Source organism: Onychostruthus taczanowskii, unplaced genomic scaffold, assembly GCF_017590055.1.
Source record: "Onychostruthus taczanowskii isolate IOZ18803 unplaced genomic scaffold, ASM1759005v1 scaffold1, whole genome shotgun sequence".
Lineage (NCBI taxonomy): Eukaryota > Metazoa > Chordata > Aves > Passeriformes > Passeridae > Onychostruthus > Onychostruthus taczanowskii.
In genome coordinates, this window is record NW_024496525.1 from 26073435 (window position 1) to 26099908 (window position 26474).

General features: G+C 38.3%; 2 protein-coding genes across 5 annotated transcripts in view; one reads left to right on the forward strand and one right to left on the reverse strand.

Annotated features, from left to right (window-relative positions):
- Positions 1–6615, forward strand: part of PPP4R4 (protein phosphatase 4 regulatory subunit 4) — a 65576-nt gene extending 58961 nt beyond the window's left edge. For all 4 annotated transcript variants that reach the window (XM_041412447.1, XM_041412576.1, XM_041412273.1 and 1 more), the window contains 2 exons: positions 407–542; positions 5449–6615. In XM_041412447.1, coding sequence (XP_041268381.1) covers positions 407–542; positions 5449–5473 — 161 coding nt within the window. In that variant the 3' untranslated portion in view covers positions 5474–6615. The remainder of the gene's footprint in view (positions 1–406; positions 543–5448) is intronic.
- A 2421-nt stretch (positions 6616–9036) lies between these two features.
- SERPINA10 (serpin family A member 10) lies at positions 9037–14693 on the reverse strand. The gene is made up of 4 exons (XM_041395697.1): positions 13958–14693; positions 12733–13006; positions 11899–12046; positions 9037–9228 (listed from the first exon to the last, which is right to left on the reverse strand). The coding sequence occupies exons 1-4, from the start codon at positions 14676–14678 to the stop codon at positions 9037–9039; spliced, it is 1335 nt and encodes a 444-aa protein (XP_041251631.1). The 5' UTR covers positions 14679–14693.
- Between the last annotated feature and the right edge of the window lie 11781 nt (positions 14694–26474).

Sequence of the window (26474 nt, forward strand, 5' to 3'; positions counted from 1 at the left end):
CTGACCACTAAATTTTAAAGAGTTTGGATGATTAAAGATAAGGTCGAGATGAATGGTTTCCTAGAGAAATCTGTCTTTCAATTCACTACCATTGGGCACTAGGCAATTAAATTACATTAAATAGCTAAATTTTAAGCAGCTAAAGATTGGCCCAAGAAATCACACTCTTTACATACTTTAAATGTATGGATATTTTCTTTGGAAATGTGTATTCCAGTTATTTAGTGGGACTTTTTCATAAGAATACTTGAAGAAATATTAAGTAGAAACCATTCCATTAAAATTTTGGATTAGTGCCATAGGAAATATGCCACTATTGTCACAGGAAAAACCGCTCATTCTGTTTACTTTCTGTGAAGTGTTTTCAGCCAAAGTTCTTTGTCTGAGCTGCACCTCTGTGTTTCAGATGATTCATTCCGGGCTCATGCTGCTGGCAACAGTGGGAATGCTGCCTTCCCTTCCAGTTCTTCTCGCAGCTTATTTAACTCAGCTGACCAAAAGAGCAATGCAAATAAGGAGAGTCAGTCCCGAAAGATGAGCATGTAAGTTGTTGACAAGATGTTAAACTGAACCTAGGGGTAATGTTTTCAAAGGGAGCTCAAAAGAGCCATGTCAAATTAGGCCTGCATTTATTATACTTCTGCACACAGATTTTGAAATACTAAAATAGCAGGGTAGAAATGTGGTATGCAATTGTAAGTGTTTCTAAGATGGCATTACCTTCTAATTAGTCTTTCACATTGTTTCTTCTGCACATATTTGCATTCAGCTGGTATATAATTGAGAGGGTGGAATGGGAAAAAGTGAAGGTTAGTGCCTTTGCTATGTAATAACTACAGTCACAGTGATTTAGCTGCTGTAGTTGGAGAAATAGAAGTATTTTTAGACTACTTAATTTCTAATTTTCCTTCTTTTTGTGAACTTATATATGTTTTATCATTATGTAACAATTCCATCATGAATCGTGAGACTTAGGATGAACTGGTACTGGTATTTGTTATTAATGCTGCCTTTGCCTTACCATTTACAAAAAACCAAAAATTCAATGCTAGGCATCTTCCTCAGGCTGCTTTCCTTTAAACACCAGCCAGTGCTGTTCAGCATTTTGCAAGAACAAAATCAAAGATGTATTTTTTGCTCCTGTGCTAAAACTGTAAATCATAGAAAATCACTGTGACATACACTCACCCAAATCTCTGTAGACTCTAGCAACAAATTCCCTGCAGATTCCTTTGACACTGTAACTAAATTACTGTCATTGGACTAACTGTAATTTTGTGGGCTCCAACTGAGACTTTTCTTTGCTAGCAGAAATTTGCATTCTTAGCCAAGGCAGAATGGAGAAAGGGAAGGAGCCAGCTACAGCAAGAAAGGGAGTCTGGGAAAGTAGACTTCAATGTAGCAGAAACTACAACTGGAAGCTAAGACAGGAAAGAGAAAAGATCTTATACTGGTTTGCTAGGTATAAAGAGGCAGCAGTAGTGATGGTCTGTTTTGGTGAATTAAACATCTGTATGAACATATTTTTCCACAACGTATTTCCAGTTTCATTTAAAAAGCAAACCAAAACATCTCCCCAGCTTTAGTCAGGATTTTAAGTTAATAAAACTACTAAATTGTAAAATAAAACACTAAAAAGTTTAACAAACTAAAAAAAATTCTCAGGACAATATTAATTTAGTTCCTTGTGTACTTGATTTTTTGCTGGAATTCTACCATCTTCACTGTACAAGATAAATTGTTTTCTAGAATGAACCCAAGCTTGCATAGTGACCTATAGCTTTTATTTTGTAGAGAAGGTGGGAAGGTAAGTTGTGAATGCAGGTGGCCTCTGTTGAGTAAGTGGCTGCACGGGAATAGTACTTTAAGGTGCCAGATGCTTTGCCCTCTGTCCCTGTTTTTGCCAGTGTCTAATGGCTTCTCTTAATACTACCTACAGTACTTCAGACATTTATAGGTGATCATTAGGGGGTCACTTATTTCAAAGTGCACCATTTCAAAGTCAGCAGTTAGATTAGTAGAAGTGCTGACATTTTCAGCTATCTCTTAAGTAAGTGGGGCATTTATCTTGAGAAAATAAAATGTAACGGAGTGCTACATAGTTAAAAAAATTAGGTGTGCTCAAAACCTCATTTTCTTTCACCCTAATCACTGTATGCCTCTTTTCCTCACTTTAAAACAGAAAATTAGTTCAAATGTTCTAAATATTTTTAGCAATCTGTAGAAATTCCAATTACTTGGTGTCCCACAAGGATTTGGGGAAAATGAATGGATTAATATTCACAAAGCAGTGAGGTGCAAAGGTTAGCTAGACATATTTTTTATCACATAAAACGTTTCCAAATTTCAAAGGTTTTTCTATCTTTCATTTAAAATAAAACTGATATCTTTTGTTTAAATACAGAGGGACAGGAAAGGCTCACACAGAGGAGTTTGCACTTTTGTCTTCAGGCAGGAGAGTGGAATGTAAGAAACATAGCTTTGAGTCTCTGTGTACCATTCCCAAATGAATGTCCTAAGAGCAGAGTATTTGAAAGTAGGTATCTGATCGAACACACTGATCTGGGTGCTTTGTCTGGTTCAGAAAGTCCCTGAACTGCATAGGGTCACAAGCTAAAGAGGATGTATCAGGGGAAGAAAAACATTTTTGGGAAGAGGAAGCTTAGGATGTCCTACATTTAGTTCTGAATAAGAGTTTTAGTGTTCTGTGTTCTTATGGGAAAAGACGTCTCTCAAGTTGGTCTAATGTCTGCTGTGCTGTAGATTCAACTTCTCATTTGTAAGCTGACCCAATACTTAACTGTTCTCATAAGAAAATGAAGCAGCTCTGTAAGTAGATATTAAGAAATACAGGAATGTTTGGTGGTAAATGCATTCAATCACAGATATGTTTAGCTGTACTTTTTATCTTCCTTTACTCAGGAAGTCAGGTGCTAAATATATGCACACTTAAATTGAAAAAACAAAAAACCAAAAAAACAAAATAACAAAAAACAAAAAACCAAAACAACAAAAATGTCAGTTTCAAGGAAGCATTATTTTCTCAGTTTAATGATGGAAAAAAATGATATCCAAATATATAAGCAGCTGACTGAAATCACTCTGTGAGAAGAATTTGACAATTGTACAATGAGAGGTACAATTTAATAGATGCTCATCAATGAGCATCACCTTTGGTGGACTGACTAAGGCAGAAAACTCACTAACATGAGAAAATAATAATTGGCTGTTTTTTTAAGAATGTATCATCATGCAGATTTACATATGTGGTTAAAATTTACACTGATCATGTCAATTCTGGCAAAACCCAACTTTTAGTTTGCTGCCTCTGCAACTTAAGTAGGGTAACTTCTAATGTTTATTTTTCTAAGTAAATATGTGGGCAGTAACACAATAATTAGAGTATAAGCAGAAAAAATTAATGATTCTTAGTTTGAAGTGGTATATGCTTGAATAAAATATTGTTTCATTGCTTAAGTCTAATATTTTCTATAAAAGTTCTCTACATAATATTGGCAGATGTTCACTTTTGACAATATAGTGCAGTTTGCAGGGATGAAGAATTTCTGATTTCATGTAGGATAGTGCTCCAGGAATATTTCAAAACTCAGAGTTACTTTGGTGGAGAACTGAAGTCTTTTCTTGCCACACTCATGCATTCAAACATTGTTTGAACTAACTCACAAGTATGTGCCGATTAAAATTTTATCTCTTTTTGAAAATAAAATGGATGCAAGAGAAAAAAAATAGTAAATCATGATCGAGTGCTCACAAGCAGGTGACAAGAATTGTTTTAGTGTAGGTGTCAGTTGCTAGGTCTTAGGTAATACTTAGGCCATAGAAAATGTCAGAATTATGCTAAAGCAGCACCCATATAACTTAATGAGAGAATCACAAAAGAGAAGACTACCTGCTTTAAATACCTGATGGAATAGGGAAGAATCAGAAAGAGCACTGGTTGGGTACTTTGTCCCACAAGAGATTTAATATGCAGAGCAGAATTTTTCTCACTTCCTGTTGAAGAGTTGCCAGTTGGATCATGAATCATCCTAGTGCAGACATTGACATAAATCATGAACACTGTGTTCTATCAAGCAGTCTGATCTTGTATCATTAGGCTATGCAGCTTTATTATATTCTTTTGAATGTTGTCAGCTTTATGAGATTGTTAGGTATAAGATGTTTTGCTTGAGTTTATATTGCTGTAGTATGACTGCAAATGTTCAACATGCAATTGTTTAAAACTATTTAGAAACTTTATAGATTCGTCCATGAATATATTCACTTCATAGATGGCATTTAAGTATTTTGCATCTTGCTTATAGACATACAGATATTGGCTGATTTTATTTCACTTTGACTCAAAACTTTCTTCAAGGATGTGTGGTACAGGTTTTCCATCTTATAAAAATAGGGAGTAGATTTATTGTTGCATAAAAAATAAATTTCTAATTTATTATTAGAAATTTCTAATTTATTATTAGAAAGATAATTTTTATGCAGCAATAAATCTAAATAAATATCAGTATTTTATAAGATGTCCACAACTGACCTATAAGGCATCCAGTTTGGTGCCTGTACTAGTTATATGTTTAAGATAAGTATCTTAAAGTAATGTCTTTCATCCAGTCATATAATTGCTTAGAAAGTTAAGCACAAGATGAAATAGTTCTGGCACTGATCTACTACAATTTGAGTTGGTTACTTACAGCTTTTAATCATGTTTTCATCATGACATTTAAGATGCTGGAAGTTCTGAGTTCCAGTGGGACTGGCCTGTGTTTTATGTCCCATTTCTATGATGAAGCTAGTAGGTATCCTGACACTGATGGATTATCATATAATATATGCAGTTTTAAAATATTCAGCAGTTTTAAAAGAATAAAACAGAACAATATATTGTGTTATATGTAAATGATACTGTAAAATATAGATGCAAATTAGTTTTTCCAAGAGTTCTAGAAGTTACACCCCATCTTGTAAATAATTCTGTCTGATACAAATAGTTGTTAATTGACAGCTACAGCTATTTAAAACTTACAAACAGTATATCCAAAGATTTAAAAATTAAGGCATGAAAAATCCAGAAATTACCCAAATGACCTTGTGGTCAACAGAACACCTAGAAATCACAGTGCAATGTGCCAGGCTTTTGGCACTTCCTGTAGCCATGAGTAACCTGCTTGTACCACCTGAATCATCTGTCAGATGGATCTCTACAAGAACTTCTGTAGACACCTGAATGGAGAACTTCACCCTTCTTGAGAAGAATGCCCTCAGAATATATGCATTTGGCTTTTTCACTGGGTGCAATAGAACAGCTAATAATTTTTAAAGTACAGCAGCCAAGAGTTATGTTAAAATTTTCTGCACAATAGCAGTTAATATGTTATGCAATTTAATAATATAGTGACAACATATTGTGTGTGTTTCTTCTTTTGTATGAAGAAAAAACAGAAAATCAAACTCCTAGATCATCTGAAAAAGGAGGGAACCAGAGACTGAAGGAAGCAACGTTCTGGTGGGATAAGGTGGGAGTAGCAGATGGGACTCTCTAATGCCTGGACTGAGTAAAATGCATCCTGTAATGTTAAAAATTTAAAATAAATCTTTTAAATAAAATTCCAATCTGTAAAATATTTTCTGATAAACAATGTAATGGTTGCAGAATACTAACATTGTAGTGAAATGATATGAACCATAACTTCAGCTATGTGCTCTTAACTGCTGCAGCTAAGGAGAAGATTTTTGTTTTCTTCAGTTATGCCTTTGTAGTTTGAAGTCTTGGATTTAGAATGCACATACCCATTATTTGATTGGCTTCTTTACAATCTCAGCAACTCTTAGCTGCCATATTTTAAGGTAGAAATAGAAGGAATTGTTATGAATATGAAAAAGGAATCCCACATTTTAAAGAACCTGCAAATCTGATTTTAAGACCAAAGTCCAGAACCATTGATCAGTCTATAAAAAAACCATAGACTTTTGAAGCATTGTGCTGTGAATTTGGAATTAATGTTTTTACAAGTACTAAGTTCATAAAAATCCTGTATGAGTTTCAAAGCAATCTAAAAGCAAATGTCTCCAGATGCTGTAAAAAAAAGTTTTGTTTCGTACATTTTGTTGTATAAATACTTGTTTTAATTTTAGTATTTCAAATTGTATTTTCACTTTAATAATTTATAATAATGAATCTAGTTTTTAATCAGCTGCTATTGCAAGCTGCCATGGTTCAGTGATTTCATCTGCATTTGTTTGCATTAATGCTAATGTTTCTATCAAAATGTATGTGGAAAAACATGCAATCATATTTTGAAAAGTTCTATTTATGCCAATACTTGAGAGAGATTATGAAGCTATTGTCAGCTTCTCTTTCAAAATGGAGGCAGCATAAATATATTGATATCAGAAATATATGATTTTTAAAATTCATTGGTGTATGATAAAGATGATCTGGTCTGTGTATGCATATGTGAGTGTGGTTACTTTTTATAATGTAAGAACATGAATAATGATTTACTCAAAATAAAACATAGGACAATGCTGTACATGCATGTTCTTGAAAAAAAATTTTCAAAAATTCTCAGGGCATCTTTTATAATTAAAATAAATAAAAACAATTACCTATGGAGGGTATTTATTTAAAATGCTAATAATGCTGAATGTATGCTGTCTTGTGTGAAGTACAGAATGTTTCTTTGGATTAAGCACTGTCTGAATGCTTAAGCTTCCTACACCTCAGTTAGATTTAGCAGTATCCTTTGTCTTAAGTCACAGGCATTGTTTGGGTTCGATGGAAATACTTAATTTTTCAGTTTGTTCTGCAGCCTGGCATAGGATCTTGTAAATCACAGATTTCTTTAGAAGCTTCTTTGAGTTTTATGATGTTCAACATTCAGTATTGATAGAGATGTACAGATGACCTGGGCTGGCTCCTCCTGGGTTCTGCTTTTGGTTCATTAATGCAAGCAGATTCTCCCCGTTCCCCAGGCACAGCTGACTCAGGTGCAGCTACAGCTGCTCACCCGTGGGCACAGGAGACTGCTTAGGCTGCTCTTAGTCTGACCTTTGGCAGGGACCAAACTCACATCATCAGTAGCCAGCTGTAGAACAAGACTCAAAACTGTGTTTGCCCTTTTGATGCCTTGCAGAGCAATGCAGAACAACCAGTAAGTTCAGAAAGTCGAAGCTCTTTCTCCCCTTAATAAGCAGGTAATGAGTTCTGTGAACAGTCTGTCTTCTGTTCCTTCTTGGCTGTCAGTGTCTGTCATTTTAAACTGATTAATTTATTTAATGCTGAAAACATGTGCTCTAGTCAATAACCAAAAATTCCTTCAATGTAATCTTTAAATGCTCTGTTTAGACATTTTTGGACTGGACATTTTCCTTTTGCAATACCTCTGGTGTCTTGTGCATACTTTCATCAGTCCTCTGCACTACGGACCTCCGTCCAAGCAGTCTTTTTAGGGGCCACTTACTTCTGGCCCCTTAGTTCTGTTAAACAGCACCAATGCATTTGAACCCTTATACCTGCTGGTCAGCTGTAGCTCTGGAACAACAGCTGAAGGTCAACTGTGCAGTGGCATTTGTTGGTTTTCATATAGATCAGTGGCAGGAGGGAGTGATTCTCTTTCTGGGTACATTTGTAGTGCAGTCTGGAGTTAGCTTAGACACCCCTTCATAGTCTAGTCAGATAGCAGAGCCTGCCTCCTAAGTCCTTTTGTGAGTGGAGTACATCAGTGTCTGGGCTGCTGTGGGCAGACAGCAAATGGTAACTGAGGGGATTTTTTGAGATTTACCAGCTTTATCCCATAATGTATCTTTTGTATCTCCTCTAGCAGAGGTATCTGTGAATGTGTACTGATAGACACCTGTGAAGTTCCTTGCCAAATGATTTTGAAAAGTCTTCTGCTCCTTTTTGTGCAATTATTTTGTGAAGGTTGTATGAGCAAGCAGAATAATGCTGACATCTGTTAGTTACCTAAACCTAGAAGTAGCTTTTTCATTGTTTTGTACTTTGTACATAGGACTCTGCTAATTAAAATCTATTAAATCTTAAGATCTTGTCATTCTGTTGGATCCATTCTGCTCTACTTGAATAAAGGAAATTCTGGTTAGATCATGGAAATACTTTTCTGAAAATATTTCTGAAATACTTTTCTGAAACGTCTTTGCAACACCTTTTGGATTTTAGGATCAAGTCTATGAATATATTTATTCCACTTTAACGCAGGTATGTTTTTTCCTACCAAAGTCTGCTTTATTTCAGTATAGAGTCCTGTTACATAGTTCACCCTGGTGTCTAGGTGATACTACAGGTAGAAATTCTGGGGTAGGAGAGGGCTGGCTTTGTGCTATGAAATAGTATAGGCCAGATTTTCCAAAATCAGAATACCTATTTTTCAGAACTATTTTGTTTTTAATTCAAAGAATATTTTCAAGGCACATCATGTACTCTGAGAAAATAAGGTGATTTGACAGTCTGCGTAAATGCTTTGAAAGAGGTCACACTCACAGGGTAGACTTCATGACAGACTTATTTTCTACAGTAATAAAATAAAGATCTCTAGACAAAGGTTACAAATTCTCTTTTAGGGCTTGATACTGCTTCTGTTTTTATAACTGGCAAAATTCTGCTAACGCTGAGGTCACTGGGCTCTTCAGTCTCTGTAATAGAAGATAACATTGAGGAATCTGCAGTGTTTGGCAGTGAGCTTCCTGAATATTTTGGCATTTGAATGTCTGGGGCTTTTCAGATTTATCACTAAAATACTGATTTTTGTAATTTCACTTCTGTTGTCATTGGGTTTTCTTTTACCAGAGGTAGATTTTACAAGTCACGTTTTTGTTGCTTTGAGCCTTAATGAAGTTAGCTTGTTGTGTGGCATCAATAAAATACTGCTAGGATGACCTAGTGCTAGCTTGGAGAGACAGGACATGTTTTCACATTTCATATTTCAGTGTATTTTTATTATAAAATAAATGATTTAAAATAAAGCTTCTTACATACCAAAGAATAGAAACTATTACCTTTATTCACATTTCTGTTGGATCAACCACCCTGCCAATGAACAGTAATGTTTTAAAAGTTTCTTCAAAAATAATGAAGAGGAATGGCCGGTCCACTTTGATGACAGGAGGCACTGTGAATGCAGTTATTTCTGAGCCACTTGCTGCTGCAGCCTCAGTACCTTCTTCATCCACTTCAATAACTGCATTTTGGACAACCTGAAATGCAAGGCAGAAATAAGTATGTGACAGGAGTAAATACTAACATGAAGAGTATTTTTCCAGCTGAAGGCATTCAGTTGCAGTAGGCTTCTGTCAAGGATTAAAATGAGCAGTTCAGTGCAGTCTACCTCTGTTAGACTGGTAGAGGAGTCAGCACAGCCACTGTGCCCACAAGGCTCCCAGTGTGGATGCCAGTTCAGGAGTCACTGCACTTTTCCACATTTCTGAGCATAGACCTCCCTTGGAGACTGGGGGTTTTGCATGAAACAGCCATTGCATTTTTTTTTTGTGTAGAGTGCCCCTCTTTGACACCTAACTGTGCAAAGGCGTTTCTCAATTGTAGGAAATGTGTTTTCACCAGTCACAAACACTGACTGCCTGGATATATCATTTGCAGCTGATGTTGTGAGAGCTTAGGGAAATGCAATCATTTCATCCTAATGAAATTGCAGCCTGGCAGAATATGATTTTTCATTTTTTCATCTTTTCCATTTTGTTCTTTCTACCTGCTTATACCTATGAGTTCTTCTGCTGTGTTAGTGGCTGGTGAACTACCTGGTCATCTAGTGGATTTACAGCTTCTAAACTCCTAATTCTAGGAATTACTTATGTGAAAACAGTTGAAGGACTTCACCAGTGTTGAGGTTTCTGCTACATATTATTAAATAATATTTTTGTCTTTCACAATTCCCAGGGACAGGATGCTCCTCTGGCACTTTGTAGCTGATGCACATATTGCTTCTAATATCAGTTAGCAGTTCCTGTTAAAGTGTGATTTTTTCATAACACAATAGAGTTAACTGCTGAGAATCAGCATGAAAGTTACATGATCAAGAGGAAGGGAGAAAAGTGCTGCAGATTGCCATTTCCCAACAGTGAAATAGTTAATACCAAACTGAAAATCACTGCAATTTTATCCATTAAATGTTTTTTCTTGGGATGTTACATCTTCCCAGAAAGGTTGTTCTGTTAAGCCACTGCAATTTTGAAAACCTGTAGCTCAAGCATGAGAGTTTTTGAAACTTGCAGAGAAGTGTTTATTATCCCACCCTGTTAACTGGCTAATCAGAAAGGCTTCTGTAAGGATTTGGTGTAGGGAGACTTGTGAGAGCAGCACCAGAAGGATTCTTTCTCATAGGGTACAAGTACCCAAAGGGATGCTGCAAAGAAGGTGAGCCAGGCTCATCAGTGGTGCCCAGTGACAGGACCAGAGGCACCAAGTGAAACACAGGAGGTTTCAACAGAGGAGATTCCCTCTGAACACTGGGAAATGCTTTTTCATGTGAGGCTGACTCAGCACTGGCACACTGTGGATTCTTCCTCTTTGGAGATATTAAAAATAATATAAAAGCTGTCTGGACACGGACCTCAGAAACTTGCTCGAGGTGACCTTGCTTGAGCAGAGGAGTTGGACCAGGTGACCTCCAGAGGTCCCTTCCAACCTTAACCATTCTGTGATCCTGGGAAGCCTCTCCTGCAGTTGTGGTCCTGGATTGTCTGTGCCATACAACCCTCCACAACCACGAGCAGTTGCATGCTACAATTTCCTTACATAAGTTTATAAAGCTACATTTTAAAATCCTGTGCCAGAGTAATTTTATTTGGATCTTGTTTATAAATTAATCTTGTTTCAGAATTTTTTTTTTACTTTTATTATAATGTATGAATTTGTATTTAGAATTCACTGCTTTTCATCTTGTTCCACACACTCCAATCTTGTGGGCACAAGTATCTCTGTGTGTTTTGTCTTTCATCTCCTTTCTTTGACCATGCATTTCAATTTTCTATTTTCAGCAAGTTGTTCTTCTTATAGATTACCTTTCTTTTTCATAAGACATCCCTGGTCACATAGACCTCTTGATATTGATGTGATTGCCAAGTCCTTTGTCTTCCATACTCTTCTGCTTCTCATTCTTCCTCTGTTTTCCGTCAGTCTGAATTTCATCTGTGCCCTCCCTTAAACAGTGGTACAAAGTCTCTCTTCCTGCTCCTCTTTTTACGTGGGGCTGTGTTCCTGCCTTCTTGGCCATTCACTGCCCTTGCCTTTACCTGTTTAAAGGTTCTCTGAAAGCTTCAGCGTACAAAATGGAACATCTGTATGGGTTGGAGTACAACTATATTGTGCCAGTCCTTTCCTGTGAGATTCCGTTTTTTCTCTTCCATGGTATATAGAGGGAAAAACAGGAGTGCTTTGACTTCTCTTCCTCACTGTTACCTTTTTGAGATTTTATTATAATAAACTTTCTAAGGTTCTTTATTTTTTGAGAAGTATATCTGTCTCTGGACTGTCTATGAGGAGTTCTTTCCTTGAATGTCCTTCCTTGCCCTGGCTTTTGCCATTTCACTGTCATTTACATTGTCTTTCTTGTTCACAGTTTTTGTGAAATTGTGCTCATTCCCTGCCAACGATATTCCTCTGGAGGCAGAGCTTTTCTCCTGTGGTGGGTTAGCTTTGGGAGGTGTTGAGCACCTATGAGATGTCACTACCCCTTTCCCCTACACACCTCATACTTGAAGTGGGATCCATCCTGATTAAGATGTGTAGATTGCACATATCTGGCAGATGAGGTTCTTTGCTGTTAGTGTCCCTATAAATCCATATGACCATCTTGGCTGGGCTGTTTTTATACTATTACAATCCAAACAGCAAATAATTTTAGTGCTTACCTGTGAAACTGCTACATATTCTTCATCTGTCAGATGACTAAGATCTGCTGAACGTGTAAAGAGCTTTTTAATTCCAAGACCTTGAAGCAGTTTCTTCATTTTGTATTTTTGCTCTAGTTTAAACTTTGGAAATGAAATATCCACTTTTCTGTTAAAAAAAAAAATCAATGCAAACGGTCACTTGACTGCTGAAATGCACACTACTCAGGAATTAAGCTTTACACAGAAAAAGAAGGGACAAAAACTGGAGAGTCTCTCCTGGCATTTAGATTGGCAGAAAATAATTTGTAACCTGTTGGCTGCCAGTGATGCTAGAAATAATCTCCTTCTCTAGATAAATACTTCCACCAGCAGTTACAGTGTCCTGATACCAGGGCGACACACTAATTTATTGACTGGTGAAAAGAATTTTCACTTCAGGAGCTACATTTCACAGGAATCATTGAGGTTTACATGTTTATATTCAAATTTATCAATTCCTCTGGGTTTCCCCTGGTAAGAAATGTTTAATAAATGTCTAGATTTATAGTGGTTTTTGCTTGGCAGTACTAAATTTAAGGAGAAAGGAGACCTAAGGAAGAATATGGAAAAACTCATGTCTTCTCTCACAGAGAGACATTTTTAACTGAGATAAGCCGAAGTTTTGTTGTCTCTGAGTCAAAACTTTCACATGCCACTTGGGCTGTGGATAGGCCATTAAAGGACCTCTACTCTGTAGACACCTCTTGCCACAGAGATGCTACCATGGGAAAAGGCTTAGGAAGCTGAACTTTGCTGAGTTTTGTTGCAATAGACATCAAAGACATGAGGGCCCCATGGGTGTCAAAGAAATACCTGGTTTTCATGTTTCCAAGCCAGGATTCCACAAGCTCTGTAGTCAAATGGTCTTCAATTGAAATGTAGTCTCCCTCTTTTTCTGGGATCACAATCAGCATGTGGGCATTCCCTTTGTAAGGTATCTTTATCACCGTGCATCTTAAGTTTTCATCAAAAGTGGAATTAATTTTATCTGACTTGAACATCATAGGTACCTGTACGCTTCTGTATTTGTTAATGTGGAAAGTCTCAATTTCCGTGAATTTGGAATTAAATGGAGAGACCCACTTGCCTAAGGAAAGAAAGAAAATAAATATATGTGTTTATATTTGTTCAGAAAAATGATCTAAAAAGTTAAGCTTAGGATATTTTCTGTATCTAGTTGAAGTGGCTGTCAGTTGTGTTTGGGATAAGTGGATGACAATTTCATTATATTTTATGTTTATTGTATATAAATTTTTTTACAGAAAAAACCCCAAAGTAATCCACAAAATAAACTGCTTCATTTGCACAGAAAGAAGGGAAATATGTTTCTAAGGCTGGTTAATTGCCACTCAAGTTCAGAATTTATGTTATCTTTGTTTTATCAATGCCTGGTGAGCATGTGACCTTTCCTAAAATGTAACCTTCTCTGAAATTCTCTATGAACTGTTCAGTATCCTGTATTTAATATAATTATCCAATATTTTGGATGGGGATTCCCTGACTTCTCCATGGAATAGTTTCTGCCCATCACTGGTATTTCTTTCCCTCACCCTGTAAGGTTATATAATCAGGTACTTGGGTTCCTCTGGGGCAGATGATTCTTGATGGAAATGGAGAAATTATTTTTGTTTCAATGATTTTGTGTACTATGTTAAATCAATCCATGATTTTGTGCCCAGTATTCAGCATTTAAGACTGTTGTGATTAAGACTTTTTCATTTTAATGGGTGAATGAAAATAAAACATTGTTTCCTGTCATGAAGAGGGAGAATTTGGAGATGGACTGAGATAGTTTGATACAGGGCTTTTTGTTCTCTTTGAGACTCTATTGTGTGGAAGAAAGCATAGAAGAATTGTGGTTTCCTATAATGAAAAATAATTTCCTATTAAATAAGCTTAATAGAAAAAAGTAATCTTAGACAAAGACATAGAGAAAACAGGACATCTAAATTCATTTAAACTCCCCCTAATGTAGCTTAAGTTAGAGTCTTGATTCTCCTAATAAATAATTATTCTGCAAAATAAAAACAGCAATTACCTTTAAAGAAAATGTAGTCCACAAGCACCAGTTTATTATGGCGGTCCAGCTCTTCAAAAAGCCTTGGGATTTTTCCTTTGGTCATTTTATTAATGTTTTGATTGATGAAAAGTTTTGCCTGTGTTAAATTTTCAAAGTCCACTTTCAGGAATTCCATATCAAAGTACTGCTTAGATAAATTCAGGAAGGACTCTTTGAGTCTGAAGTCCTTTTGAATAAAAGAAAGAACACCTTGCATGAGGAGAAATTCTTCATTCATTGTGATGTTACCTATCAGCTGTTTAAACAAAGCTGGTAAATGTTGGTAATCCACTCTGTCCTTCAAAGCATGGAGGTTCAGACCTTTTACAATTTGTCTATGTGTTTCTCCTTTGGCTGCCATCATATAGACACTCATGAGAGCAGACACAGAAAATGGAGAGATGACTACATTGTTATCATGTGTCATTGCAATTTTTCTGTAGAGGTTAAATCCGAAATTTGCAGTCTTTTCAGTGAAGTTGTGAAGAGTGAAGTCTTCAAGACCTTGGTCTTCAAAACCTTGGTGTTTAAAAGGCTTAGAGATATTTTTGTGATGATACCACTCTTTGGAAATAGTGACGTTATTTCTTTCCAAGAAATTACTCTCTTTTTCCTCCTTTGGAAATTTAGGTTTGATACCAGCCTGGATGAATTCAAAACATAATTCACTTAAGAGAAGTATGTAGATTCCTGTTTTCATGTTGGCATCCAATAATGAGCTCTTTAGAGATGTTTTTTTTTCCTAGAAAAAAAAGACAACAAAAAGACTTTTTAGTTTATTCTTCCATTTACAATGCAGAAGGTCATAGATATAATGAAGTGGTCTTTCTGCATCTTCAGGGTATATACTCCAAAATATTCAGAGAAGATCAGGCAGATCTTACAGGACACCTTAGGCAAACCTTAGCATCAGACATTGTGCAAATTTGCAAATGAAATACACTTTGCAAGCATAAAGTGCCAATATTACCATCATCCATCTTTCCATAAAGCAATGTATGAATTTTCTCCCATACAGCAGTATTGAATTTCACCTTATGGAAAAATTTTTAATGGCTACAATCTTTGGAGATGCATTTTCCTGTTATAAATTAAATGGGATGTTCAAGACCACCAAACCTGCACAGATTCCTTTTGTATAGCAGTGGGCAAAGGGATAAATGAGATTAAAAACTGGATTATATGGCCCCTCAGTAAAGTAGTAAGGGATTCAAAAGTCTAGAATCACGTGGCAATTGTTAACTACTCCTTTTAAGCTAAGGATCTGTAACAGAAAATTACGGTCATTGTATAATTTGTGATTTGGCATATGGGAAAGCTGGTTTTATCCGGTTTATTCGGAGTTCAGCTGAATTTCACAGTTGGCTGATTCAGGCTGTGGGAGTTAGTCCTGAAAAGGTATGTTGATGTGAGTACTGAGACATTTGGGTGCCAAGTCACGAGGTGCTTTTGGCAGTCAGGTGGTGTGCTATTTTCTTTTGAGATAATAGGTCACGTTCTGTACTTGCTGCAACACAGATGGGCTGTCATGACTTAATGGGGAGGCAGTGAATTCGATGAATGTTATGCCTGCTCTCGAGTGCATGGCAGACAGAGAACAGAGCAAAATATGCAACAAACATGTTGTGAATATTTTTTAAATTTATTTTTCTTTCCCATTAACCCTTGATTTTTTTAAAATGAGATTCCCAGTGTCTGGATTTTCAGGATTGGAGTAGGGAAGGGGATGACTTGACTTCAGCTCCTGCCTTGCTCGTCAGGCAGTGCCTGTGACATCTCCAGTGCTGGGATACTCACTGTCCCCTGGCAGGCTGAAGCAGTGCAGTTCAGAGCTAGTGCAGGAACTGCTGAGCATTCCTTCTGCTTATGTAGTGACCCACTTCTGTGGAGGAAGCACAGGCACAGAGGTCCTGTTCCTGCCGCAGTGCTGCACCTGCCCTGGCAGCAAAGAAGGAGATTCTTTCCTCTGGGAGTCATCCCTACTTTCAAGAAGCATCCTTGAACACTGCAGAGTCAGCTCTAACGAAGAGGCAGGGATTGGAAAATTTTGCTTTTGATCATATTCAATCACAGGGAAAGGATTTTTTGCAGCAGCAGTTCCTCCTCTAAATGCAGTCAGCATCAGGCCTAACTGCTCACCAGGTATTGCAGAGCACAAGCCCTTCCTCATCTTTTCTGGGCAGGGTGCAATTCCTGCACACAGCGCTGCGCTTGGCAGACGTCACTGCTGCGTCTCTTTCTGGGAGCTCGGGGACAGGACTTGGCTCCAGTGCCACCAGCTTCCCCCAGGAGATGGGAAGGGACAGACTGGCAAAGCGCTGCTGCCTTCCAGGGGGCTCTGCCTTCCCAGCACAGAGAGGTTTTGGACAGAAAGGGCAGGACAAATGCAGGAGCTCTTTTTTCCAGGTTTATCCCAAACTATTCAACACTCAAGAAAAGATTCCTGAATCCTCAGGCAAACACATACACATCTGCTACTGATTTGGGTGCAAAGAACCCAAATGAGAATAAAACCTTGCAGTTGCACTAAGTAGTCACTGCAAATCTGAGATTGCAAACATTTAAAGTTAACATTAAAGCGGCTGTATAATTCACCTTTACTAGTTAGAAATAGAGCATGTCCTCTAGAACTATAAGAAAAGCAGTTCTGGGAACAATAAAGTAGAATTTATGTACATTATTTACTTGTATTTTTAGACCTGAGTGAAGCTTATTGCTAATTTTAGACAACTCACTTTATTTGTAGAGCAGACAGTTCATTAATAAATGTGTGTTAGAGCAAAGTGAACATTATTTCCATTTTAAGAAATATTTATTTCTAGAAATATCAATATCAAAGAAAGAAGCTGCTTGTGCAAGTGCCTTTTGTTTTCTGAAAGCATTACAGCAACAGAAAAATCCATTAAAAGCTGATTAAGGTCTACAACCATTTAAAACATCACATCTAGAGAATCACTGATAAATATGTAAAATTGCATTATATATATATATATAAAAGATATAATAATCTTTCCTTTACAATCTAAATGCTTTATATGAATCTTATCTTACCTATTAGGTAGCTCTTCTGTTAAGTTTCTCAATCAGTTATGTTTAAAAATGAGATGAAGATGTCTCTCCCATTTGGAAGTTTTTGAACAAATATTTGCTCTTCCAAAGACAGATAATCTGGTTTTGTCTGTTATAAATTAACTGCTTTATAAACACTGAATATGTGTTTCCTATAAATGGCATAATAAGGGAGGGATATATTCCAGTAAATATGTCCTGTCTTTCATGAGAAACAAGAGAACAATAAATTCTTTGCATTTAGCCCCTCAGCACCCTATCAGGATGTGGCCCCCCACATCCAATAGCCCATGAGAATTATTTTTCAGGCAGGCTCTGAGCTGTATAGAACCCTGCTTAAATTACCCCCTTACATAAAAGAAAATGTCAATATTCACCATGGCAGGGGGAGCATGAGGCAGGGAGAGAGGGAGAAGGTACAGAACATTGGTAGGGGTGTTACCAGCTCCCTTGCCCTGCAATTTGGCCATGCTTTGAGAGGAGAGGCCAGGGCTCCACTCCCTCTTTGAAGAGCATGCCAGGTATTCAGTGACATATCAGTCTGCTGACATCAACTGCCTGATAACCACTGAGGGAAGTTCTCCCATAAAATACAAAGTGGGCCACGCTGATATCCCTGCTAAAGTTATACAGAGCTATGGGAGGCATTAATAAATTTTTTGAATTTTCAGTTGGTCTTGCTTCAACAGATTTGGGTCTTGAGACTTATTAGTTGGTCAAGGCACATTTTTTAAGACAGTTCATTCAACAATTCCTCAAGCGTGGGATGGTCTAAACTCTTCACTATTTTGATTGTTGGCCTAATTCCAGATAAAACATACACATGGAATTCCCTATCTTCCCCTCATGCTCCTGAATTGTTTTCAAAAATATTCCCAAATGAAATAGAACACTTAATTTTGATTTGGATTGTAAAAGAAAAATAGTTTGGCTTTCAAATGTGAGATAAGGGTGCTAGTCTCTAATTTTCCACTGAACTGAAAAAAAATAAAATTATATGCAGTCTAAATGGATGTATTAGACATTTTAGAAAGCCCATTAAGAATTAGGGCATCCAGAACTCAATTTAAACAAGGCTTTTGTTTGTTGCTGATGCATATTGCTTCTATAAGAGTGTTTGCTTACAAGATGCAAGATTTCATTAGAAAGGGCTTAAGAACTGAACGTAGCCCCTCTGTTGTCTAACCAGATTTGTATCGTTGTTGCAAGGATACCATACTGGAGGGCAGTTGTGGGGTTTATGCTCTTAAGGAGTTCAACAGAGGGGTCACAGGCTCTAGCTTCTTAAATTCTAGTTTGTTTAAATTAATTTAAAATATTCTTCCTTTTAGAAGCAATGCCAGTCATAATAGGCCCCCAGTGTAGGCAATGTATTACAGAATATGGGAAAATAAGATGGGGTTACGAACTGAAGGCCTTGTAATATCAGGCACTCTAGTCCCTAAACATGAAAAAGCTCTACTGTGGATGCCCCAGTGACTTCAGAACTTCTGTTCTCTGTCCATGTGACTGGACTTTTTTTTTTCTCTACTTCCTATTCTTTATGTATTTGTGGTTAATTCAGTTGGATTTCAAATTCAAATGTCTTCTTATTGCACGGAAGAAATTTGCATCTGATATGGTTGAACAAAGCTGCATTACTGTGGTGTGCCTCTGAATCTGTGTGTCTTCTGGAGACTGCGGTGCTGTGGTTGTGGCCCAAAAGAAAATACAAGGAAAACCTGATGGACATAGATCCTGGCTTTTTTGCTCAGCAAAATCAGCAGTTACTGCAATGAGAGTAGCAAACAAGCCTCTTCCTCCTCACACCAGGATGCTGACACATGCTGGTCACTGCTGGAGGCTAAGAGACTCAATATTGACGTTTAATATTCAAAAGATTAAGATTGTTGTACTGAAAAGAAGGGTTTGAAGAAATCTTAAAGTCTGAATCTCTAGGCTAAATCTTTGCTGGACCACAAAGCCCATATCAATCCTGTTTTACCCAGAGGAAAAAGGAGGCTGTTATGAGATGTATTGGCTGCGTACAGAGATCTGAGAAAATTGTCTTCCTCTCTAGTTACTCACAAAGCCCTAGCTAGGTTTTTATGCCAGGTAACACCTTGCTGAGTGTATCCACCATGCACTATCAGGAGTAACGTATTCCTCCCACCAAGTCCTATTTATATTGTCAGTTGCCCTTTGGATTCAACAGAGCTTTCTGAGCATTTAAACTCCACACAACATATGGGTAACACTCTGCTAAACTATACATACTCACAGAGTGATTTACTGGGAGAGGATTGCCAGTGTGTGACTCTGGCAGAATTGCACTTTTCCACAGTTCAGGACAGAACCGCCTCTGAAACCAGAACAAGCGAGGCCAATACAAGTGCACTGCTGCCCAGTCGTGTCTCTGCTGGGAGCTTGTACCAGTGCTGAGGCTGGGCAGCAGCTGAGATAAAGACTGTCTGTTCTCTAATAGACAACTATTTTTGGATGCATTTGCAGCTCTGAAAAACTTGGCAGTGATGATGTAGTCCAGGTTCTCACCAATCTGTTTGACAAAACTCTGTGACTCCTGAGTACCTGGGGGTAGACATTGCAGAGGCAGATTCAGCTGCTTGTTCCAAATAAGCCACAGAGTTTGTGTTACAAGAGAGAATTCTTCCTTTTGCAGTTCTTGTGGGGCTGGCAACACCGCTATTTCAGTGGCTGATCTTCCTCTTAATTTCCTCAGTCAGTTTTAGGAAACCTTCTGTGACCACGAAGAAACCAGTCATCCTAATATTGCGGGTTTGGGGGCTTAGATTCCCTGTGCTGAGTGTGATTCCTCCCAGTTATGATCTCCTTGGAACAGCAATAGTTCTTGACTGTGTAATGCCTCTGTTCCACATTCCATGACCCATTTTAGCAGTTTGTAACTCGACCACAGCTGAGATTCAAAGTGGGCTATGAGATATGGTGGGCATGATTGCACTACTGAGAGCAGGTTCCAGGAAGGAGATGGGTGGTTTAATTACTTGTATCTGTACCAGCTTCCCAGTGAGAGACTTTTTGGAACTGAATTTCTTGCCTTGCTCAAACAAGGTAGTGACTAAACAGATACATTTCACTCCAGGCCCTGCAAATTTCAGTCCCCAGCTAGTGGCTACCCATGTGGTTCTCAAGGGCAGACACAGGGTATTTACAACTGTCTTGAGGGATCTAAGTGAAATCAGTCAGAAATACTGACCATACTGGAGACTGATGAGAAAGTAAAAAGTGTCAGTTCAGGAAAATATTGAGGCTGAATGTGATCTAACCTCTTCCACATTTCTTAGACTAAACAAAGTCCCAGGAATAGTGCAGGGGATGGATGATTTGAAGGGATCTGTTCTTCTTCTGAAGTCTCACTGTGAAATTACTCATAACACATAAACTAACATGCTCCAACAGCTATAAAACAGCTCCTTATACAGTCTTCTGAACATAGTTTGTCAACGAGCTGATTCATCAAGGTGACTGCTGCTTCTCCCACTCCAAGAACACACAATATAATTGAAGTCATCAGGATGCAGCTGTGGCTCCAGGCCCACAGGCTGTTCATAAGCTTGACCCCTTTGGTACAGCTATGCCACTGTTCATGTGACAGGATTCCTGTAGTGAAAGCCTCTTTGGAAGGCACCTATTCCTGCATGTCACCTGGGCAGGGATGGGTGTACTGCTGTACAAGGTGGACAAAGCAGTAAAGCTGTAGTAGCTCATAAATAGGGCAGAAGTATCTCCATTATGCTTTCAACCTCACAGTCAAGTGCTAACTGTCCTTGAACACACAAATGAAAGTATAATTGTCTGTTATTAACAAATCTTACTGTGGAATCTTTTATAGGAAATGCAAAAATGATGAAACACTGTAACACTGTGTCCAGAGAAGTACTATCAATTTTCAGTAAAGAGTAAAACAATCATCTGTGATGTGTGATGGAAGTAGCACAAACCCTGTTTTTTTCCAGGAAATGGAGTAAATGACCTTTTAAAGTTAGCCTAGCCCTGTTTACTGTAATTTTCTGACTTGAAGCAATGAAAAGTTTTAATTCACAATTATTTATTTATCCTCCATTTTTACCTGCAAGTATTGAAGAGCTCTAGAAGGGGCTGGCTGGTTTTTGCTGAGTCCCCATGGAGCCAGCAGGTGTCATCACAACCTTTAGTTCTCAAATGGGAAGAAGGATAATTTTGTGTGTTTGGACAGCTGCCCTTCTCTGTGCCTTACTAAGTTTTTGTCATGAGACAGGACTTGGGCAGGCAGGAGACACAAACTTAAGAAAATGGCTCTGGTAGATATTTCTGTTCTCCAGGGAGGGCATTTAAAAGTTTTTGCAGTAGATGTGAAATGCAAGTGCATTTCTATTTTAAATTCCTGGAAAAAAATTCAACTCGAAAGGCAGGAATGACAAAGTGTGTAAGAGATTGGCATGTCTAAGTGGAAAAACCCTTTTTTTGCACCTTCAGAATGGCAGAAAATTTTACAACCAATAACCTCTGATGACCCGAACTTGAAAAATTATATATTTGCCCACTATTTCTTATCCAAATTCTATATTTACATGCACTGCACATGCATCTCCTTACTGCTGTGATAATCAATCTAAGTCCCTGGGACTTGCAGTGTTTGACTGTCTGGCATGAAGCAATTACCTGATGTAATGAAGAAATCGCTGCATTGTGTCCTCTCTAGCAGGCATGCAAAAGGTGCCCTCTGGCACCTGTGAAATGTGCTGAGGGTTACTAAGTACCACGTGAGTGCAAGTTAGTGCTACCTGCATTTCCCAGTGACTGGCAAAGAGCTCTGCATTGTGGGGTTGGGTACTTGTGCTTCTCAGGGGTTTTTCCATTTCAACAGAAATATCAATGCAGTAACCAGGGCAGGCCTGGCACTGAGTGTGCTCTTCCTGTTGGAGGATGCATGGATTCAAAAGCAACACTACTTCCTCAAGAAAGTTTATATCTACCTGGCTGTGCTCTCATGGAGTATTTCAGCAGGAATTAGTTTTCATACAGGACTTGGTGACTTAGTTTAAGCTGCTCCAGCACTTTACATCACCTGTTCTTCAATAAGACATGTCCCTGGCTCTCTGGTTCTACTCATTTCTACTTGCTGGTCTGTAGGCCACCTCCAGGCCCTTCCTCATGTTTTCAAAGACAGTATCTGTGTTGTGATCTATGTAATAGACCTATGACCATTTTGAAGACAGTATGCACAATATCTACATTTCCATTTTTCTTTCTCAAAAGGAAAATTATTTAGACAGGGAAATAATTAAGTGGACAGCAACCTCTGTCTATGAGCTGTATAAGTACTCAAATATGTCTTTATGTTTCATAAGAATATTGAATTTAGTATGTGGGCAGTGCCAGATGTGAGGTGTTAATTTTTCACTTCCTTGATTTAGGCGCTAATGTCACTTAGCAACCCTACTCGTCTTTGAAATGGAACTTCTTAAGGATGCACATACATTGCTAGTGAGAAGATCATTTGTATTGGAAAAAAATTTGGCAAATGGAGCAAATTTATGAACCGCTTACAGTCCTGATGGAAACCAGGTGCTAAGTTTAAAGCTCTTTTGAGAGGCTTCTTTTAGACCACTGCTCTTCCCAGTTCCTGATATTTTCTGGTTAAAATGCCATCCAACTCTGAACTTTGAGTCAATAAATTTTCTGCTTGGGTTTTCTGAGATTTAGGTTATATTTTCTTTATCTCATTCTCTCTCTCGCCTTCTCTCAATTGCATTTTAGGTATTTTGAAAGTATTCTTTTTTGCATCCACCACGACAAAATGATAAAGGTCTGAAACATACCAAATTAATGAAGCTGAATGACCTGATCCAGGGCAGACATTTTTACAGCCTGTACTGTGGGAGGAAGTGGTGAGCTCATCTTTGCCAGACATCAGATAATCCACACCAGAGAAGTTATGGGATAACTTCCAGGTTTCACTGAATCTGCAGGCCAGATAACTCTTTGTATGTACCAAAAAAGTGAAAATACGTTTGCTTTCAGATACTTATTTTTATGCTGGTAAATCAACGCCATCAATGTGTCAGAGGTAGATAAAATCTTAATATTCACTTCCAGGATAAAAAAGCGTAATGAGATATGTTCACAATTAACAGTTTTTGTACAAGTATCCATTCCTATAGGGTGATAGGACAGCTGGAAGGAGGAGAGAAGAAAAGGATGACAATCAAGGTTGCAGAAAGCTGAGACTTTATCGAAGAGAGCTCAAAAAAAGTCACCTTGTAGGCACTCAAAACTTGGCCCAAGATTCCACCAATCCATGAAACAACTGGCTGTTTGAGGTCTGTTCCTTGGCTAGTACCAGCACATTCCCAGGAGGCTGGCATGGACAATGCAGTCTCTCAGGGAACTCTCTGGGTCACTTGGAGTAGAAAGTTGTGGTCCCACAGGATGTGGACCATGGGTGAGCTCAAAGCACCTTCACTGTCAGGACCCTGGTGGCAATTCAGCTGTGGGTCAGTCTTGCTTTTCTGTGCTGCAGGCATAACTACAGTATCAGCACTGTTCTTTATGCCTTTTCTTGGAAAGATTCCTAGCCTCCTACAGTCAGGATTTTGTGCCAAACTGAAGCATTTAAAAGCCTATAATACACTGTATTATATATTCCTTTAAAGAGAGTGGTATCTCTAGTGTGGGAGCAGTCCTACTTCAGACACTTCCTGGGGCTGTGGCCAGATCAGAATAAGTGACTGAACACATCCAAGACATAATTCTTACCTCCCAGAAGGCCTCATCTAGCATCTTTACTTGTGCCTTCTTAGGCATTTTTGATTGAAAGCACCTATTTTGCTCCCTATATAATGAAACAATTTTTGGATCCCACTGAAGTCGCTCTATAGTAAATGATAGTAACCTTGGTCAGCATGTGATTATAGAATGAATGCAAGATTTTTGCATCATATAATTTGCTTTTGATGGAGGTATTCATTTTTCTTTTTGGCATTGTAATGAGCATGGAAGCATTTGCATTGACAGGAGGCTTAAATTACAAGACACCACCCATTCTTCTTCAGTGAGCAGTGGTGTCTTCAAGTTCCAGTCACTGTCCTTCCAAAGGACAGCCAGTCCTGTGGTCAGACTTCTTGTCAGCCAGCATTTCTGTTCAGTAGAAGATAAGCGTGGGGTGAATATGATATTTCAGCTACATTTTATTGAGCAAGTGGCTATATTTAACAAGACTTTGCTCTCTCTGACCAAAAAGCAAACAAGTGCTCTTGTGAACACACAGTGCAGTAATATCAAAGAATTGAGGACTGTAACAAGAGACTGTAAGAGAAGACTTTTTAAAATCTTGGTTCATACACTTGCCACCCAAACCTGTATCTCTCACTTGACTGTGGTTATGTTACAGCTTAGGCACAAGGTAGCCATGGTAGGCGTTGGAAGATCTAAGCTTGGACATAAAGATGTTCCCATTCTAAAGGCATAGTCATTGCATTCTATAGTCATTGCATTGTACTGTGATGCTTGAGGGAGGTCAGACCCAATGATAACCCACCCTGCCTGCACTCCATATAGGTTGGTCTGGCAAGCATCTTTGCTTTTACCTGCTGCAGACATCCTGTCTCAACTCCTTCTTAGGCTTGTGTATGAGCAACATGGATCATGTGTGACAATGTGCTCTGTAGTTATGATATTTTATTAAAAATCCTTTGTTAGGATTTTTCTTCTCCTGAGGAGCTGAAGGCCTCAGGAAAGAAATGTAAACAATGACTATCTGCTGCTGTGGAATGCAACAGGTGCATCTTCCATTGGTCCATGTGGATTGTTTTCAGTTGATGACCAATCACAGCCACCTGTGCCAAGGCTGTGAGCAGTCACAGGATTTTGTTATGCATTCTGTTCTATTCTTGTTCTTTATAACCTTCTGATCCTTCTTTTCTCTCTGTTCTTTTAGTATAGTTTTAATGTAGTATTTTAGTATAATATATAAGATAATAAATCAGCCTTCTGAGAAACATAAAGTCAAGCCTCGTGTCTCCAAACACAGAGAGTTCACCTCAACAGTGCTCAGCCTCCCGCTGGTGTGTACCAGATCAAATTGCTCCTCCCAGGTAAGTGTAACACCATGGGCTGCAGCAGATCAGGAGCACAAAGCAGAAGATCAAAACCAGAGAACTGATGTTCTTCGTATGAAAAAGAAACATATGAGATACATATGGAACATATAAGATACAAAAGGAACATATAAGTTCCAATAGTAAGGGGAGAAAAAATACCAGTGTGGATGTTTTATTATTATATCAGTGAATTTTAACTGACATTGGGCTGTTTACCTGAGGAAATAGTGCAGTGGAACTGTGATGGGAAAGTGTTACTAAAGCCTTGTGTGAACTTCTGTTCTAGCATGAGTGACTTCTTGGGTGAGCTTAAACTCTCAAACTCTTCAGCAGATGACAAATAAAGATTTCTTATATCAGAACAAAAGTTTCTGCACAGAAAATTTTCAATCTAGAACTATATTCTTTTAAATCAATCCTTTAGATAGCAGAACCTTGGTTTTGTGTGCATCTAGTGTAATGGAAGATGGAATGATTCAGCACTGAATATAATTTTGGGAAATTAATTTAACTCTTTTGGCATTTTGACCAAAATTCAACATGTGAAGCCTTGCAAAACTCACAGCTTCCACTGCTAACTAGCACCACAGGTTAGCTGTTGTCCCTCTGTGGCTGTGTGACTCCTGTACTCAGCTGACTTCCTCAGCAGCTCTTACTCTTGGCATGCCCAGACCTGCCGTGGTGTTTTGAGTTCTCACTGAGAGCTGAGCCAGTGGGAGACTCCCTGTAGGAGCAACCATACCAATACAGCTGTGCCTGTAGCAGTACAGCTCATGCACTCAGGGAGGTGACATAAAGAGTCTCCGTATGAGACAGCGGTATCATGACATAACTCCATCACTCCACTGAGCAGGCTCTGGCTTCAACTGCCCTTGCTCAGGCAAGGACCATAGCAGTAATTAATTATGCACATGCTGCAGTTTATGTTGGTAACAGCATGTCTACTTCAAGAAATGATAGATTCAGCTGCTGAGGCCAGTCCACAGCATGACACTGAAAGCCTGCAAGCAAACAAGCTCTGACAGATGAGGTTGCAAAAGCAAAAGTTGAAGCCAAGCTAGAAATTTTGTCCTAAGCACATATGAAATGCAAATGCCTCATCTCTTTTCAGCTCTGCTGAAAAGAAAAATGAGCTGTGCAATGGAGTCTTTGCCCAGAGTTTTATCTCCTAGTTTAAAATCAAGCAATAGGGAGTCGGGGTGGAAGAACAATGCAAAGTCAGCATGCTCGCTGCAAAGCAAACATGAGTGTTATCTTAAATTTGCCCTGAGAGAGCAGAAAACAGAGGTATAAGCTAGCAAAGCATTTTCTCATGGAACCTCTTCTGT

Coding starts and splice junctions, on each gene's coding strand:
- SERPINA10 (XM_041395697.1), bottom strand. CDS start 14,678: ATGAAAACAGGAATCTACATACTTCTCTTAAGTGAATTATGTTTTGAA. Junction 12,047..12,732: donor CTTGGAAACATGAAAACCAG/GTATTTCTTTGA, acceptor TTTTTTTAACAG/AAAAGTGGATATTTCATTTC. Junction 9,229..11,898: donor AATATGTAGCAGTTTCACAG/GTAAGCACTAAA, acceptor CTTGCATTTCAG/GTTGTCCAAAATGCAGTTAT.